The sequence below is a fragment of the Sander vitreus genome, chromosome 15, assembly GCF_031162955.1.
Source record: "Sander vitreus isolate 19-12246 chromosome 15, sanVit1, whole genome shotgun sequence".
NCBI lineage: Eukaryota > Metazoa > Chordata > Actinopteri > Perciformes > Percidae > Sander > Sander vitreus.
The window spans coordinates 19,554,606-19,573,430 of NC_135869.1; the positions used below are offsets into that span (position 1 = coordinate 19,554,606).

Below are 18,825 nucleotides of genomic sequence, written 5' to 3' on the forward strand. Positions count from 1 at the left end.
TGTGAACGTGCCATTCGATGCGCGCATTGGGCATCCCCAGGTCTCCAATAGGTAAATCTCAAAAACTATGCGGGTCTTGAAAAGAAAGGATCTCTGCGTCTTTAAGGTTTATGTAGCAACAGAAGGATTGTAGCGATAATGCTATTGGGGCGGCAGATCAGTTACTTCTTACGCTCCAAAGCCTCGGGGAGTTGGCTCAAGATTGCTTGTCTTTGATAAGGTCCTTACTATGTAGCTTCAACTAGGGTGATGTGGGAAAAGTTTGGTAAAACGTGGCAAAAAGCTCGCGGGGCAGGAAAATAAACCGACCAACTCTTAAAATATGTTTCACCCAGAGTGATAGCAACGTATCTGGGCAGCTCCGACACTTTTTTTTTTCTTTTTTTTTTCGAAGGCATCAAGCTGCAATTGTTTTTTATGCAGCTGTCGGGACCCGGCAGTAGGTTCCTTACTTTGAAGTGCGCTGCTCCAGCCTGTCGGCTCAGTTGGTGTTGGAGTCGCCTACAGGAGAGACCTACCGTGCAGCATGGCAGCCTGAAACCATAGGGAAGAGAGAAGGAGGAGGGAGAAAAGCGGTATTTTTTTCTCTTTCGGGTGCCTTTTTTTTCCTCCGTAAACCGACTCAAACCTGAACGGACTGTATGTGGACGCGTTGCGGAGACGAGTACTGTGGATTATACGCACTTTTTTGTGGATAAAACAACAACAACAACAACTGGAGTTTAATTTAAGGAGAGAACTAGTGGATCGATGGTAAGTTACAAGAGTATGTGCCTCCTCAAACTGGCCCCCATTGGAGTTCCCTTTGATGTGCTATTGACTCGCCTTTGAAGTAATGTTCAGGGGGAAATTAACCGCTTTTCTTACGTTAAAAAGACCCCCAATAAAACGCGTCGGATCGTTTATGCATCATTCATTTAATGTTCGTTTCGATATTGTTAGATCCATATTAAAGTTTAAAGTAGAACATTTAGTAGTAGACTAGCTCGTTTCTTTTGTGGAATTCCTCCCCCACAAGATCTGAGACTTTGGTGTACTTGGTTACTTTAGCCTTAAATGCAACATTTAAGAACCTTTGAAAGACTACGTGACAGCGAGTGGGGTTGTAATGTACGCAGTCGCTTTGAATGTAATTTTGAAGGGTTGCTTATTTTTTTTCGAAAAGTAGCCTGAAAGATTTAGCATAGGAAGATTTAGAGTCAGTGTCCGGAGCTGCTTCTCTACTGTCTCTGACAAGTTAAACACTTGAGCAATGTAACCGTTTGTCAGTGATACAAGTGACATATGCAATCAATGTTGCACATCAGCCGCTGATACACCGTAACAGTGATGCTTTGCGGTGTAAAAAGCGATCATCTGTGACAAACTTCTCATAAATCTCTGCGATAATGGAACAAGAGATCGCTCGACGTTTGAAACATTTGAGCATGTTAAAGCTGCAGTATGTAGTACACCAAACACAGAAGCCAGCTGCAGCCAGTAAACTCCATTAACTATTTTGGTCACGTTTTTCGATCTCTCCGAGTTCGTCCCACATCAATGTCCTACAGGTACTCGCGGGGAGGCTCAATTTGACGTGATTTAGTCGGCTGTGATGAGATGTTAAGACGTAGAAATGACTGCCCCAGAAATGAGAAAGTGGCAGGGATGGTAGAAAGACATGTACTTACATTCTGCAGCAAGCAGTCAGGCAGTCAGACTACAACCCCTGACATCAGGTGTGATGGATCTGGACGCTTTAATAAAGCCGTGTCCGATGGAAGGATAATGACTAGGCTAATTATTAATGGTGATCAGTTTATTAGCCCCGCTTGACACAGGCTACGTGTGATTACTAGGCTACTTTTGGTGAAAAGGGAAGATAATGTAGATTCAGTTAAGGCATCGCTCAGGTGGTTTCTGCTCGACTGTACATCACTGTTAAATTCTTGTAAATTTAACCTATAGCGCATCGGTAGAAATCACATTCCAGTTTGAGATATGAAGAAATGCTGTTTATGTAATGCTGCTGCTGCAGCGTTTTCTCACATTTTTTTTCTTCTGTGAACTAGGCTGTATTTTTCTATAGAAGTCAGTGAGGGTCTGAAAAGACTCTTACTGCGTCTCTCTCCCTTTTGAAGTTGACGCGGATCTGGTTTTGATTAGATCAATACTTTGTGTTTCAGAGAGAAGACGGGCAGCCAGAGAGAAGCTCCCCCGCTGACATAAGAGAGTGAGGAGATTACAGTAGAAGCTCAGAGGAGGCGAACAACACACAGGCTCTCTCCTGCTGCCTTCAGAGCCATGAGCCGGGCGCTTATGGACCATATCGCCAGTAGTTTCCGAGAAGATGCTCCTCGACCCCCGGTGCCGGGGGAGGAGGGCGAGGCGCCCTGCTACCCCGGCAAACTCGCAATGATGAAACCCCTGGAACCCCCCAAATCGGTTTTGCTCGGCTCTCCGGGATCCTCGGCGAGGAGGAACGAAGATGGTCTTGGGGAGCCAGAGGGGAGTGCCTCCCCGGACTCACCGCTTTCCCGGTGGACAAAGTCTTTGCACTCTCTCCTCGGGGACCAGGACGGTGCTCTTCTTTTTAGGACATTCCTGGAGCGAGAGAAATGTGTCGATACTTTAGACTTTTGGTTTGCCTGCAATGGCTTCAGGCAAATGGACCTCAAGGATACCAAAACGCAGAGAGTCGCCAAAGCAATTTACAAGCGCTACATCGAAAACAACAGCATTGTCGCCAAACAGCTCAAGCCAGCGACTAAAACCTTCATACGGGATAATGTCAAGAAGCAACACATAGACTCTGCGATGTTCGACCAGGCGCAGACGGAGATCCAAACCAACATGGAGGAGAACGCGTACCAGATGTTTCTGACCTCTGACATTTACCTCGAGTACGTGAGGACTGGGGGAGAAAACCCGAATCACGTCAGCGCGAACGGATTGGGTGACCTGAAAGTTGTATGTGGATACCTGCCCACGCTCAATGAAGAGGAGGAGTGGAATTGTGATTTCAAAGCCAAAGCGCTGGTTGGATTGTCGGCGAAGGCGCAGAGGACCACCGTGTCCATGAGGGCGGTGGAGGTGATGGAACGAGGATACAGGTATGGTTGCAACAGCTTTTTAAACTGTTTAGCTAAGAAGCCATGCTGCACATTAGTTAAATTCCCATTACAAGCAACTAGACACCTTATTATCATGCGTAAAAGTGCAACACATGTTTTCCCCTCAATTACTTCAGGGTTTCCTTTTTAAATGTGTAGAAAACTCAGTCTGTCTTTCACTCCCTGGCTCTGTGGCCCCTCTCACCATCTCCAGCAGCAGCAGCAGCCCTCTGATGGCGCTCGCCTGGATTTCCGGGGCTTTGAAATAGTTCAGCAGAATGAGGGATCATCTTCCACGGGAAAAGTTCACAGAGCGTGGCTGGCTCTAGCCCCAGCCACCAAATAATAGATGATGACATTGTTATGCTATGCCTCCTTCTGTACCACACTGCCCTCACGCCTTTGGTAGAGAAATAAATCTATAGCAGATATTTAGACGGCACTTTGAAATGGATGTTTTTTTGTAGCTTCATTTTGATGCTTATGTCCTTTCGAGCTCTGCCTGCCCTTTTTTTAGTAAAAGAGTAAAATCAAAGTTCACATAAAAAAAAAGCATCCCAATATGCTCTTCTTGAGGACTTTTATGGACCTATAGAATTAATGTTGTTTTAAATAGAAGTCCCAACATGGAGACATCTTCTGATAGATGAATAGAAGTTGCTCAGATCTTACCTTTTTATGAGTATGACATGTAGGCTAAGTAAACTGACAGCTACCTGCTTTGGGCCACATGGATTGACAGCTTGTGTGTGATGATAGGAGTGGAGGGGACTTTCCTACAGTGGGATGCTTGTTGCTTAAAGTGAAAGAATAGTCCTCTTTTGACATGAAGCCCCATTGTCACCTTACAGATTCAAAACGTGGAACCTATTTCTCCCTTTTCGGCTTCCCTCTCCTCACCTCTTCTCATCTGACTTATTAAAAACAAACCCTGAACGGCAGCAGCTACAGTACAGAATCAACATCCACCTCCCCACCACCCAAACCCTCTCAATCTCTCCTTCCCTCTTTTCTCGTTTGCGTCAATTCTCCTCTGATTTCCTCTTTTGCTGCTTTGCCCCTGCCTTCTCCACTTTTTTACCTTTTGAAAACTCAGGGATGGGGACTACAAGGCATGCTTTTGGAGCGAAAGTGAGGGGAAAGAGAGCGGAAAGGAAGGACACAGAGAGAGAGTAAGGGGTAGTGGGAGGGGGAGTGCACCTCATGAAAGAAAGGGAGGGAGGAGAAAGGATAAATGAGGGGTGAGAGAGAGAGAGGCAGGGAGGGAAGAATGCAAGGCCAGCTGTGTTAAATACCTGACTCTTTGCAAGCCCCTCTGAAGGTCAGCCTGGAGCTGGGGGGCCTACAGCTTTAGTCCTGCTGGGTCTCTCCCACATGAAGAGCCCCCTTTTTTTTTCCCTCTCCCCTTTCTTTCCTTCTCTGACACACTCTCATGCTTCCGCTCTATACTTTTTATACTTTTTCCCCCCTCTTTTGGTCACTCCCCCCCTTTTCTCCTCCTGTACCATGGCAAGAATGCATGCACAGCGGGAGATGAATGCTGAGGAAAGAGTGAGTGTGAATGAGAGAAATGGAAAGAGAGAAATTGTGGGCATAAATGCTGCGTGAAGAGAAAACCACAGCTTTCCCAGTGGAGATGAACTTGTATTTGAAGGCTGGAGACTGCCAGCCGCCAGAGTAGCCGGTCACATCCATGCATTAGTTGTTATTGGTAGCAACTATTGAACACATGAATCACTACTTCCTCTTAATGTCATTAAAACCTCAGAAGATACAACCTCTCTTGATCCTTAACATAAGTGAAATACAAATGGAATGTCACCCACCTGTTGGATACTGTTTCATAGTGTTGTATTAGGATTAATCTGATTTCTGTTGTTGTAACCTCTCCAGATCATACAAGAGAGGAGACTCACTCAACCCCTGTCATGTGGGCTCTTTTGCCCCCGTCAGCAGCACCAATGACAGCGAGGTGTCCAGTGACGCCTTGACCGATGATGCCATGTCTATGACTGACAGCAGTGTGTAAGTGACTATTAACTCTGTCTGTCTGTCTGTGTGTCTGTCTGTCTGTCTGTGTGTGTGTGTGTGTGTGTGTGTGTGTGTGTGTGTGTGTGTGAGAATTATGGCCCCTTGAAAACACTTAAAGATACCCTGGAGCAGCCAGGATAAGGCATGAGTTAGGTTCCATCCTTGCATTTAAAAAAAAAACGACACTGTTTTCGTTTATATATTTTAACATTATTCTGTAAACGAAGAGAGACTTTGTGAGTTGATACATGGGCATGAGTATAGAGGCTTTACATTTAGTGCATCAGTTGACACTGTTGGTAAGAGTTTCACAAAGTAGTGTAGCAACTAGTGGTACGTTTCTGTATCTAGTTATTACTGTATTCAATTAACTCCTTTAATAATTCAGTCTATAAAATGTCACAAGTTGTGAGATTCCATGCTAAAATGTTTTGTCTGACCAACAATCCAAAACATAAAAATATAAAATGTACAACGAAATGTAGAAAAGCAGCAAAAACTTCCTTTTTCAACAACCCGAAAATGAGCAAATGTTTGGCACTTTTCCTTGCTAAATGTCGTAAATGATTAGTCAATTTTCAAAACTGTTGTTGATTAACCACCTATGGGTTGACTAATCATGGAATTGGCTAGTCGTTTCAGCATACAAATATTGCGTGTTATGCCTCTGTCCACATGTGGTTTGTGCTTATCTGTGTACGTGCCTCAGGCCTCGTTCTTCATACGGATTACTTGGCGTAATCACGTGTCTCTCAAGTGACGGGGTACTATGAAGTCATTGCATGGTGCACAGCTCAAGGCCAAGAGCGCTCAGGTCAGCTGGGTTTTGGGCGGAAAGCAGAACAATCTTGGTGCAAGTTCTTCTTTACCTCATCTCACATGGGCTGCGTCAAGGCCTACAGTATATGGATGATGTCAGTGAAGCAGCAAGGTTAACCATGACCAAGCTAAAGACACTTACAGACTGAGACACTGATGTTCAGTGCAACCAGTGGCCTGGGCTACACATAAATATGGCAGCTATAAAGAAAAACTTTTTCTTTTCTTTTTTATAACAGGGTCTTCTGCTCTGGCATATCTCTAGACAGCCGTGCTTCAAAGAGGCCGAGGCCCATATAGTCCTATTCTGCTGTACTTTGCCCAGTGCAGTTATAAAGCCCTGGCCACAGGGACACAACCCCCACACACCTAAATTCCTGCCCACTCTGGCCTTGATCAGAATATCTGCCGCTCTTTAGGTCAGTTAAAAGGACCCATAAACATTTGAATCTCATTTACAGATAAAGAAAAGAATAGAAAAAAAAGGGAAAAGGCAACGGGGAGGAGGCGGTTGGGTGGGAAGAGAAAGAGAGTGGTGGAGGGGGGATTTTTGCTTATATCTTATTTATGGATTTGCTTGGACGCTGGGGAATGCAGCTGCGCAGACTTCAAACATTACCTTATCTTACAAACCAGCCTTTTGATGTGCGGAGATCAGAGGCTGGCTGCGCTTGCCAAATGAAGATTGGGAGGAGGGGTGGGGGGTGGTTGCTTATGCGCATGACTGTGGCATTTCAAAGCAAACGTGGAAAAGTGCTCCTCGGTTAGGCTAGGTCACCAGGAAACTGCTGTTTTAGCATGGAGAAAAGACACTGTTTTACACTGTCAAGTGCTTCGGTTTGAAGCTTGAGCTTTTGTTGTTTTGATTTAATTTTTTAGCCAGTCAGCCATTCAGTCCCTCAGATAGATTTAACCAGGTTAGTTACACCCTTGGGTCCTGTCCTGCAGTAACTCTTTGAATAAATATAATGAGTTGCTAATGCTAACTGTGTCCTCAGCTCAACAGAAAAGTCAGTAGGGGAATGCTAATGCTGACACTACTTCTGGCCTGTAGAGCAGAGTGCACTGTGACTGCAGAGGTTTTTTTGTTGTTGTAAGTGTGTGTAGTGTTGAAAGGAAATAGCCTGCAGGATTCCCAGTTCTGTGCTGAAGCCAGAGATGAAAATTAGTGTCATTTCTAGGGCAAGCAAAAACTCCTACCACCTCACTCACAACCATGTAACCCAGTTTGCTCCGATACACAAACAAGACCGGAAATGCTGATATGATTTACCTCTGAGTACTTTTTTTTTCTTCTAGTCTAAAAGATGAAAAACAAAATGGATGGCATAATGAATTGATTAGATGTATTCCCTGTTAGCTAATGAGCTTCTTCCTGAATGGCTGTTTGGTCTTAATGTATGTCGTATGCATGTATCTTATTGGGGAAATGACCTTTGTGATCTGTCTGTACACCCTCAGAGATGGCATCCCTCCGTATAAACTGGGCTCAAAGAAACAGATACAGAGGGAGATGCAGCGCAACATGAGGATGAACAGCCAAGTCTCTCTGCCTGCTTTCCCTGTAAGTACACACACACAGACATGCACACATAACCACACATACACATGCTCCAAAGTCTTTTTGAACCTGGGTCCCACAGTGTAATTTCCATACCACCCTCTGTTCCGGGTCTCTCTTGGTTCTATGAATAGTACCGCACAAACTGTATTCGGCATTCTCAATTGAACAACACCAGCAAAGATCTGAAGAGTAACGTCAAAGACCCAGCCTCCCACACACACACACTCTGACATAAGCGCACATTCACATACAAACACGAGCCCCCCCTCGCTACCTTTGGTGTCACCTACACCCCCATTAGGGTTCCTTGAAGTCTGCAGGAGCAGAGGGGGGTCTCTAAGCTGTTTATTGCCGCAGCGCTCGGAACACACCAGGGTTTTTCTTCCCTACCGATGCTGTAAATATGGAGAATAGGGAGAAATGAGGAAGATCTCTGCCGCTTTATCCCGAGGGCTCTGAAATCAGCCTGGCTCCAACAAAAACACAAAGATACTCAGACACATTCACACACACATGCACGCACACACAGCGCTTTGATCCAAGGATGAATGGGGCAAACGCACAGGGAAGTGACAACTTCCAACAGAGCTGGCCCCCCTTTTTTTTTCTCCACAGCACCCCCACCCCACTACACATACACACATTCAACCAGGACCCCCCCCCCTAAAAGTGAGGGATCTTAGGGAAGAGTTTGAGCGTGTCATGTGAGCTCTCAGTGGGTCAGAGGGGAGTTTGTAGCTTAAGGCTTAAGAAAGGCTAACTTCAGTTTGACAGAAGAACAGGAAACATCTCGCAGAAGTCGTAGTAACAGAAGCAGCTTGTTGAAATAAACTTGATGTAACCCCCCTTCTTTTTCTCAACATTATGAGACATGCAGCAAGTGTTGCTTGGATGAGGAAAAAATCCACAGATTGGTTCACGTCACTCTTCTCTAACTGTCCCCCTTTTCGCTTTATTTTCGCTTTTATTCTTGTTTTGGTTTTCCGTCAGATTTTTGGCGATGGCTTCCATTCCCATGGTGCACCAGCCCCAGGCTCCATCAGACAGTGTCTCTTTCTCTCGCTCTTTTCTCCCCTTCATCCCTACAACAAAGGGATGGGAGAAACAAAAAGAGGAAGAAAAATCAAGAAAGCCCCTGTGCAAAAATGCAAATAATTTAAGATGTGTGTGTGCGCGCGCACACACACCCACACATTCTCATTCTGTCACTATACTGTAACTCAAATGTGCCCAGTGTGTGACAAAGGAGGGGGGATACATTACCTCAACCTTTCTGATCTCCCATCCTTTTTGGCACCTTTATCTCTTTCCTTCAATCCGTCCCTCTCTTCATTTTCTCTTTCTCTCCCCCTGCGAGCACACATCTCTGCATCTCAACTTCTCCCGTTTTTTTTTAATCCCTCATCCTTTCCTCCCTGGAGTTCTCTTCCACCCCCTGTCGATATGTGGCTTTTATTCCTAGATGTAAAGCCACTGCTTCCCATCTATCTATCCCTCCATCCCTCCCTCCACCACCCTATTCTTCCCCCACTGAGTGTTTGATATTTGACGAGGAAGCCTTTGAAGTGAGCTGACTTTAAAGAGGCCTGCTGATGATGACAGAGGGAACCAGCCGAGGCCTAGCCCAGCATGACCATACACCAGGCTTGCCACCCCTTGAAACAACCCCGTAGCCCTGGGTGCCTATGAGAGTGCCCTGATCAGTACCACCAATGGTGGAGCAGGCCCTAGTGGAGAACGATGCATAAATGTAGACCGATGAGGGGAAAGGAGTATGAATATCTTTGTAGAAGTTGGGGAGGGTTTGGTCATGAATGTTGACACATGTTGAAACATGATACAATGGCTAACGTATCTCCTTGTCCCTAAAGCGTACTTGCCGTCCACCCAAGGAGATGGTTCCAATGGAGCCGTCACAGTTTGCAGCTCAGCTCATCTCCCGTCTGGAGAGCCTGAAGAGAAAGCAGGACACCCTCAACTCTCTGGAGGAGAAGCTGCAGCAGATTCAGGAGGTTTGTATAAGATTGTTTTTTTTTTTGTTTTTTTTTACTTGAGGAGTCAACTGTAAGGTGTTTTCCTTTCTTTTTATATATATATATATATTCCTCAGTTGATGATTTTGTATGCCTTGTTACCAGGAGGAGGAAAAAGAAGACACAGAGATCATAGGAAGTGCTCCCCAGCTCTCTCCCCACTCCTTGACCCTCCTCCCTGGCTCCTCTGACGAGGACCCCCAGGCAATTCTGGACAAACACCTGTCTCGCGTCCTGAAGACCCCCGGCTGCCAGTCCCCTGCTGTCATCCGCCACTCACCTCGCTCCAGCTCCCCAGAGCACAGGCCCATCATGCGGGCAGGCTTTGGAATCAAGGCCCTGGTTAGGACAGGGCCCTCCAGTTCTTCTGTCTCTAGTCCTGACCAAGGGGCTATCACTCTGGCCTTGGGAACTAACAGGACCTTCGTAAGCAGGCAGAGCACAAAACACATCCACCACCACTACATCCACCACCATGCCAGTCCTAAGACTAAGGAGCAGATTGAAAGGGAGGCAGCCCTCAGGGTGCATGGCCTGTGCTCCAGCAGTGCTGAGTGCCAACCTTGCCAGCCTTACCAGCGCAGCCGCAGCCTGGGCAGGGAGATGTGTGGGTCCGTCTCAGCAGACAGCAGTGTGGGGTCAGTTCCAAGCACCTCTTTGATATTCATGTCTTGTTAATTTATGTTTTTCTTGTGTTCATTGTATAAAAAATGAACAATACTAATTCTCTGTCTCTCTCTCTTCCTCCCAGGCGTTCCAGCTCTCTGTCCAGGCGCATGTGTCGTTCAGGGGCTGAGGATGGAGTAGCAGAAAGGTGTATGGAGGACTTACAGCTGCCCAGTGACACGGCAGATCCTGCCCAGAATGTGCTGCAGTGGATCCTGGAAAGTAAACGGCAAGGCAGGCACAAGTCTCACAGGTAAGCAGTTGCTATAACTTGGAGTGCTTTGGTTTTTAAATGGTCTAAAATATCATAATGTATGTCTCACCATTGCACGTTGTTAATGCATGTAGTCTTATTTCTATTCTTCCTTGCAGTAACCAGAGCACCAAGAAATCCTTTGGAGGCTCCTCTACGCAGACGCACACGTGGGGTGGTGGTGGAAGCTGTGGCCACCTACGTAGCCACCAGCCAGCCCAACCATTCATCCAGGACCCAGCCATGCCTCCCCTGCCCCCTCCTAATACTTTGGCCCAGCTGGAGGAGGCCTGCCGCAGACTGGAGGAGGTCTCCACCAAGACCACCAAGCAAAGGTACCAAGAAACTAGAGAGCAGTTGTTGGAATATATATATTGATGTCTTGGATTTTCACTGCAGGAAACATCAGTGAGTATTTTTGATCCAAGTAATAAAGTTTATGCCATATCTCTTCCCAGGCATTCAGTGTCCAGTCTCCAGCAAGAGAAGAGCCACCTAGTGCCTGTCCAGGGTGAAGGGTCCGTCCCTCTGTCTCTAGCCAATCCCAGCCCTGCTGGCCTCCTCACCACCAGCCCCGGTCTCCAATCAGAAGAGTACGATGCCTCTAGCGTCCTGCCCTCCCTCTCCTCTCCTCTTCTCTGCTCCTCTTCCTCCTCCTCTCAGCCATAACCTCCACCTTGCAGTGTACTTCTACCCTTTTAACTCTTCCTGCTTGTCACCCGCACTGCTCACCGCACATGTAGGGAGACAGACGAGTAGTCATGTGCAAACATACACATCCCACACGTACACTCATCCACATACAGTCACTCAAAAGAGAACCCCCTTTGCAAGGCTTGTTTTAAGCTTTGTACACAGATGCCTGGCTCTGCCTCTGTTTGCATGAATATTGTATATTTGTGTGTAGTCACTGCACCACCTGACTGAGACATCCCTTTCATATATATGTATCATTTTTATTGGCTGTCCTTCAGTGAGCTGGCCGTTGGCTGGGGCGAGCAGAGCTTTGCAAAGTGAGCTCCTCTGAAGTGGGCCTACTAAGCCTTGGACATAGCTGAAGGGGAATTGATAATACTGTGCCCCTTCTCCGTGCACACTCAACACATAACTACACACTTATTGATGGCACTAGGTCACTCACTCACTAGTGTTATTCTTCAGTCAGGGTGCTGTTACTGTAGTTCTGCTCTGGTATTGTAGTCGATTGCTGTTAAAGTTCTCCAGAAGCCTCGCTTCGTTTCTCATTTCTCTTTTGAGCATTATCTTGTTAAGCATCATGAGTGTGACTCATTCTAACTCTCTCACTTTTTGTCTACTTTCAGGATGAAGGAGTGTAAAAAGGGTTTCGGAGGCGAGACAGTGGTGACATATTTCTTCTGCGGTGAGGAGATCCCCTACCGCAGGAACATGAAGAGCCACAGTCTCACCCTGGGCCACTTTAAGGAGCAGCTCCGCAAGAAGGGCAACTACAGGTGTGTAGATGGAAATTGGAGTACACAGGTACCGGTTAAAGTTTTACGAGAGAGATGTAAAATGAACTTTTGCCACCGGTTCTTCTTCATTGTGATTCCCGGCAATAAAACACTGTCCATTCATTGGCCTTGATGTAAAACAATCATTGAGAACAAACTGTTGCCTTTGGGAGTATAAACACAAACCCTCTTGCAGACAGTGTTCAGCTCCTCTGAGGAGTGATTTCAGATATCTTCAGTGGTATGGGAGCTTTACGGCTGAATTTGCAATCCATGATCTTTAGTGTCATCTCATCATAACCTTAGTGACATTTAAGACCTTGTCACTCTAACCAGGCTAAAGATAGTCACAAACTGAAGCAAGAAAGGCTAATGTTAGCTAGCTGAAAGGCTACATGCTACACTGTTGAGTGGTACATTTATACCTTTTGAATTGTGGTCAGTGCCTGTGTGACCTTAAGACCTGATATATTTTCTCCACGTTTATTAGGTGCGTGCGTGCGTGCGTGCATGTGTGTTGAAAAGGAAAGGATAAGAGGGAGGGAGGGAGGGAGGGTGGTGCGGGGGTTAGTGGAAGAGTTTGAACTACAGCGATTTGGGTCCCATCTGGTATTGATTTCCATGCTAAGGCACACTTAATACACATGGCTTTGAAGCCCCGGCCCCTTTCATTTCAACCAACAAAGACTCACACAAATGGCCAGCGTGCAAATTCTTCACTGATGCTATCAGCGCCTCGTTTTTTCTGCCCTGGTGTGTGTGCATGTGAATGTTCTTGCGTTGAACGTGCACAATGTTTTACACATGTTGTAATCATTTTATGGATATTTTTGAAAGGCAGATTGTTAAATGCCAGATTTGCTTGTTTGCTGTACTTCAGGGCCCTGACTGAGGCCGCACAGCTTCGATGTGTGTTTGCTGAGAGAGATTTTTTACTTTGATTGCTCCTTTCCAGTTGGCATTAGGGGAAAACGATCAAACATTTATTGTTTAGGCTGCCGTGGTCTCCAGGATAAGCATGGCTTGAGTATTGTGTTAATAATTACAAGTATCAAACCATTTCTTGAGGACAAAAAGCAAAAGAAACTTCTTCCTGTCCAGATGTGTGCAGCATTTTTGGATCAACAAATGTGACAAGCACTTCCCACCCCCACCACCTCTCTTCTTTTCTCTCTGGCTCGCTGTCTCAGTTCCTGTGTCATACCATCCACATTTTTTGGAGAGAGCTGCACGGCGCTTTAATAGCAGCCAGAGAATGTGTGGAGTTGGGTCATTTCATCATGGCAGCGGTTCAACAAAGAACAGTACTGCAGGGCCCTGCCAGACGATATTGGTGCCAGATGTCAGTGCAAACCGAGAGAGAAGGGGGGGGAAAAAAACAGATCTAGCCACATAAAACATGTTCCAGTGGAAATTCAGGCTCTCTCTGTCTCTCTCTCAGCAAAAAAAGATCATTGCTCTTTGAAGATTTTATTTAAGAGTAGCACGACTCCACTTTTTCCCCTACCTCCTTCAGAAAGGATAGGAGGATACACTTATCAGGCGTGTCTTGTGCTCTAATTCACGTCCTCTTATTTATCTACTTTGTCTTATTTACTCGTTTTTATTTCCCTTAGAGAGACCTCTTGTATTCCGTTTAGTTGAAGCCTTCCTGTATTTCAAATGTAGCTGCTTTTTATTAGCGACCACCCTCGTGCTGATTGGCGCACGTGTACTCAGACCTTTGCGATTATGTTTTTTTTTTTTTTTTTAAGACTATAGCTCTTGTTTTAGTATTGCATGTTTCCACTTTGTCAGCCTTCCGTCTCATTAAAAACAAAATGCTCACAAACATATCCACATTCCAGTCACCCCACACAAGGAGCAAATCGAGGCATTTTTCCATTACATAGTTAATGAGTGAATTCTGAGACACCCCCCCCCCCCTTCCCCCCAACCAACCCACCCCTGCTGGTTTCTCTTCCTCTAAAATGAGGATGGGGGGGTGTGTACATCATTAATGGCCCAGTGAAGTCATGGCTGACAAGAAGCCCCTCCTTAGATTTTAGTTTTTTCTTACACACACACACACACACACACACACACACACACACACACACACACACACACACACAGAAAGTTGTCAGTCTGCTGCCCTTCCTATAGCTCAGCGAGAGCTCATGCTATCAACGGGGGTAATGAAGGACACAGCGTACAGCTAGCTCTTTCTCCTCCTCCTGTCTCCGTTCTTTTCTTTGTCCCTGTAATAATGAAACAGGGATGAGGAGCGAGTGAAAGCCCGTGCATGTGTGTCCTCTAACATGTGGGTGTGTAGGAGTGTGTGTGCGTGTGTATGTGTGTGTGGGGGGGGGGGTAATGACAGGCAGACTTGCAGGCACCCAAAATTTCAGCCTTTGTCAAAGGACCCCTTCATTTGCACGTTGGCCTAATTGGCCCCTGTTAGCCAGGGCAAAGCTCACGGCATCACGATGGAGAAAAAGGAAAGGGAGAAGTAAAAAAGAGAAGGAATGGAGGGAGGGATGAAGAGAGCGAGCCTCTTATTTTTGACTTTTCAGCAGCAGGTTCCACCCCACCCTGAGAAGTCAGTCTGTAGCTCAGCAGGCTTGGTTGATTGTGTACCGAGTGGCTTTTCATGGATGGCGGAAATGAGGCTTCATGTTAAAAAAGGTCAAAAGGGGTGGCAACAAGCTGTTTTAACTTTTAGGGCGGGGGGTGTTTGTGTGTCTTGAATCATGCTTGTTGTGTATGATAAAGTTTTTGGGTGTTAACTCCCTCTCGTCTCTCTCTGTTGCAGGTACTACTTCAAGAAGGCCAGTGATGAGTTTGAGTGTGGTGCGGTGTTTGAGGAGGTGTCAGACGACGGCTCCTTACTGCCCACCTATGAGGGCAAGATCCTGGGCAAGGTGGAGAGGATGGAGTGAGACCTTCCCATGTTGTGGATTATACAGACGTTTCACACCTCCATGGATGTACTCCCTGCATATGCTCACTCACTCACTCACTCGCACACACACACACACACACACACACACACACACAAAGTATGTCTTTTAAGCTAAGACTGCATGACTGGAAATGTTGTTGAAGGAATGTCAACGAGGTTTGGGCAGATGGACTGGATGAACGATGGACAGGAAAAAGGAAGGAGGACAAGTTATCGCTATTACCGGACTATCGTATGGACAGCCCGCCTTGAAGTGAAGAAAGTGAAAGACTGTTTGTTGCTGGACTGAAACATCTTTGTGTTTGCAGAAGAGAAAACTCTAGAGACTCTAGGTGAATGACCACTCCTCAAAGAAGCGGGCCGGTGGGTTCAAAAGACTGACAGCCTACCTGACCCTGCCTGTGCTTGCATCTGCCCATGGGCACTTGCTAGCACACCGCTAATATGTATATGCAGATATACATGTACATTGCATTGTATTGTGATGCTCGTATTGCTGTGTAAAGATTTATATTGCTATTTATTGGAAATATCCCTGCCCTAACCCTATTATTCCTCCATGGACAAGCTGCTTGGAGTTGGAGTAACTTCTCCAATTTTCCACATCCGTGAAGCCCCCCACCCCCCTTCTCAAGCAAAGGAAATGGGTTTTATGCATTTTCTGCCCCTCGTATTGAACTGTAAACTTCAAAAATACCTCTTCAAAAAATCCACTTTGGTTCCTGGAGATTTAGTGGGACATCATCTCTGATCTTTCGGCTGTAGAGCTTACTGCTGAAGCTTTGAGAATGGCTCTGTATCACTTAAAAGCTTGATAATATATTTACTACTGCAGTGCTATTTGTGGCTGTGTCCCCATCTGCTCTGAGTGTACTATGAAAAAAGGAACAAAAAATGCTATTAACGTTTAATTCCCAACTCTTGGACTCTGCCCAGCTAGCCTTGATCTGTCGCGTCTTAGTGCCTTTGTTTCAGTGGCGCAGGCATCGCACAAATAGCCTATGTATTTACTATGAGGAAACTGCCCTGAACAGGTCCTAGAGTCCCCAAAATGTGTTTACACCAATATTAATATTTACCAACAAAAAGCTCTATAATGTGCTCCCCAACGTGCTTACCTATGTGATTGTGTGACTGAGTTGCTTTTGAGTAGGGTTACTCTGTGTATTTGAAACCTGCACTATGAGCTGCAGATGATAACGGTGGTGATATACGCTATTTCCATAGTGTGTTAATTGAGTACAGTAGCTGTGCCTACATGGATTCTTGCCGTGTTTTACCCAATTTTCAGGGTCCTATTACTCCCTTGGTTTTTACAAGGGGCCTTATGTTGAAAATATATTTTTATGCCTTTTAGTATCCGTTTCATCATGTTTATGTTTTATAATATTTTTCATGGCTTCCTTGGCTCCACTTGTAAACTGTAAATTATGCGTTCTATAGAGCTCAGTTATAAAAGATGCCTCGGTACTTTAATTATTGTAATTATGAAGAGATGTAGCCTTTATTAAAATGTTCTATTTTTCAAATTAGCAATTGGCTTCCTATGGTTTTGTGTGTGTTGGGATGGGGGGTAAGGTGAAGATGTGTGTGTGTGTGTGTGTGTGTGTGTGTGTGTGTGTGTGTGTGTGTGTGTGACAAACTTCACCACACACACCTCGCTGCTGAGGGTGCAGCTCATTGGATCCGGTGAGAAATCTCTGCCAGATTTGCATCCATTATCAGCGCTTAATTTACTCCCTGTTGGAAATGTAAAACATGCAGCATTAATTTGGCCACCAGAGCCTCTGTGTGTTTCAGTGTAGGGGAAGAGTATCTAAGTATGTGTTAATGAGACTTCTGGTAAATGCGTGCCATAAGTACATTTTACCCAGCTGTTTGTATGGTTAAGTGTTCGGCCTCCTGTGGCCCTGCATGAACTGTGTATGAGTGTAATGTAGTCTTTTGCTCAGACTCATTCAGGGTCCCAGAAAATAGATGATAACTCACAGGGTGGTTGAAAACAAACATGAATGTAAGTTACAGCTATAGATCATCAGGGAGTCTGAGGAGTAACATGTTTTAAGATTAGATTCTGCCTTTAAAGGACAGGTTCACATTTTGTCTTAAAACAATCAGTTGCCTATATGAACATTTTAACAGGTTTTGCTTGCTGTAATCCTTCTGTTCATACTGGCCAAATAACCCTTCCTAGTGCATCTGTAATGCAAGTGATGGACAAAATCTACAGTCTTTTTTTATGCAAAAATGTAATATAATAATGAATAAAAATAAAATGAAAAATCAAGTGGGTATCTTCCAAAGTTACAGACATTTTAGTACAAAATTCCACTTTTTGCAGCTCAAAAAGGAAACCCAAAGAGGGAATTTTATACTAAACTTTGGATGATACCCACTTGATTTATCTAACTTAAACTGCTGAAGCCTCCTATTGGCTTCAGGAAAAAAGTGGAATATATATTGCACAAAATCAGGACTGGATTTTGTCTCCCATCACTTACATTGGAAGTGCATTGGGAAGGGGGCTTTTAATGGCCAGTATGAACAGGAGGAATGATAAAAAACGTACCAACAACATACATGCAAGGTCACACTATCAGTACAAGACTCCTATGAATTGAGTTGTAGGTTTAATGAAAATCTACATTTATGTGGCATTATCTCATTAATGAAACTAGAGACAAAAAAGTAACAAAACATGGGAGTCATTTGGTTGATGTTCTTAGATCATTGATCATTTATAGTCTGAAAATTTTAACATCTACCCTTTAAAGGCAGGTGTTTTTCAAATTTTTTCTTATTGTCGGCAAATCTCATTAAAATAAATGTGTTAGTTCATCTCACTCTCAATACTATCTTGCTTATTTACCCTGTCTGTGCCTCTCACACAAAAGGCCATTGGTTCCTACTGGAGATGTAAATCTTTATAAGTCATTTGTTGGGGACTATTTTTTTATGTGGATTAATACACAAGTAGCAATGGCATGGCACATAGATGTGTTTTTAGAACAGTTTTATGACAACAATGTAGGTTATTGGGACATATAGATATATACACAGACAGCAATCAGTTACTTTTTGTTTTGGTGTTTTCATTGGATTTGTTGGCAATAGAAGAAAAGTAGCATTATACTTTAATATCAAACAGATCATAAAATTAATTCTATCCAGCTTTTGTCAAGCTTTTTGTCAGCTGAGACCTGCAGTTGTGTAAGATGTAAAGCAAGCTCTATATCACAGTGTACACCAGGCTACCTTACATGATACCTTAATTCATTTTAACATGTAATAGCTTATAGCTTCACACACATTTTGCACACCACACTCCTTTGCCACCCTCTTTCCTTTTTAGTTTCATTGGCTAAGAGTGTTACTTATGCTGCCATTCATATTAAAAGGGCATCATGATATTGTTAAAATACCATTTTCAGCCCTTTCATCAGCAAAGGTCAGTGCATACACTTGAAGGCCATCCTTTGGACTCTTTAGAACTAAGAGGGTCTCACTCAGTGGCGCTCCACTGTCAGAAGGCCTTGTGAAGCCATCTTTGTATAGAGGGCTATTTTAGATGGGGTCATCTCTTTGAACAGTGCACTGGGCTAGGTAGACTCTAGACTGCTATTCAAACACATAGGTGGGTATTAAGATTTGGGGGCATTTGAGGGTCGCTGAAAACTGTTTATTTGTGTATGTGTATTATTTGTATGACTGCAATCTTAAGCCATAGGTTTACAGAACATTATTTAGCTGGTTCTCTTCCGACTGCACCTTGGCTAAGAAGATGATGGTTATAAAAAACAAAACAAAGTTGCACTTACATGTGGCACTTTGTAGTTTGGCTTATTTAAAGCTAGTGTACTTCTTCAAAGTGATTCTTGCTGTTCTGAGTTTGCACCTTCATGGTTGAATGCGTCAACTAAATGAAATGTAATGTAATGTAATGGTTCTGTG

General features: G+C 44.7%; 1 protein-coding gene across 1 annotated transcript; it reads left to right on the forward strand.

Annotated features, from left to right (window-relative positions):
• Positions 1–226: 226 nt before the first annotated feature.
• On the forward strand, positions 227–16,406 carry axin2 (axin 2 (conductin, axil)). Its single transcript, XM_078269692.1, has 11 exons — positions 227–753; positions 2,166–3,092; positions 4,986–5,117; positions 7,404–7,506; positions 9,378–9,518; positions 9,645–10,177; positions 10,291–10,458; positions 10,578–10,793; positions 10,917–11,051; positions 11,781–11,930; positions 14,725–16,406. The coding sequence occupies exons 2-11, from the start codon at positions 2,284–2,286 to the stop codon at positions 14,849–14,851; spliced, it is 2,514 nt and encodes an 837-aa protein (XP_078125818.1). The 5' UTR covers positions 227–753; positions 2,166–2,283; the 3' UTR covers positions 14,852–16,406.
• Positions 16,407–18,825: the final 2,419 nt, after the last annotated feature.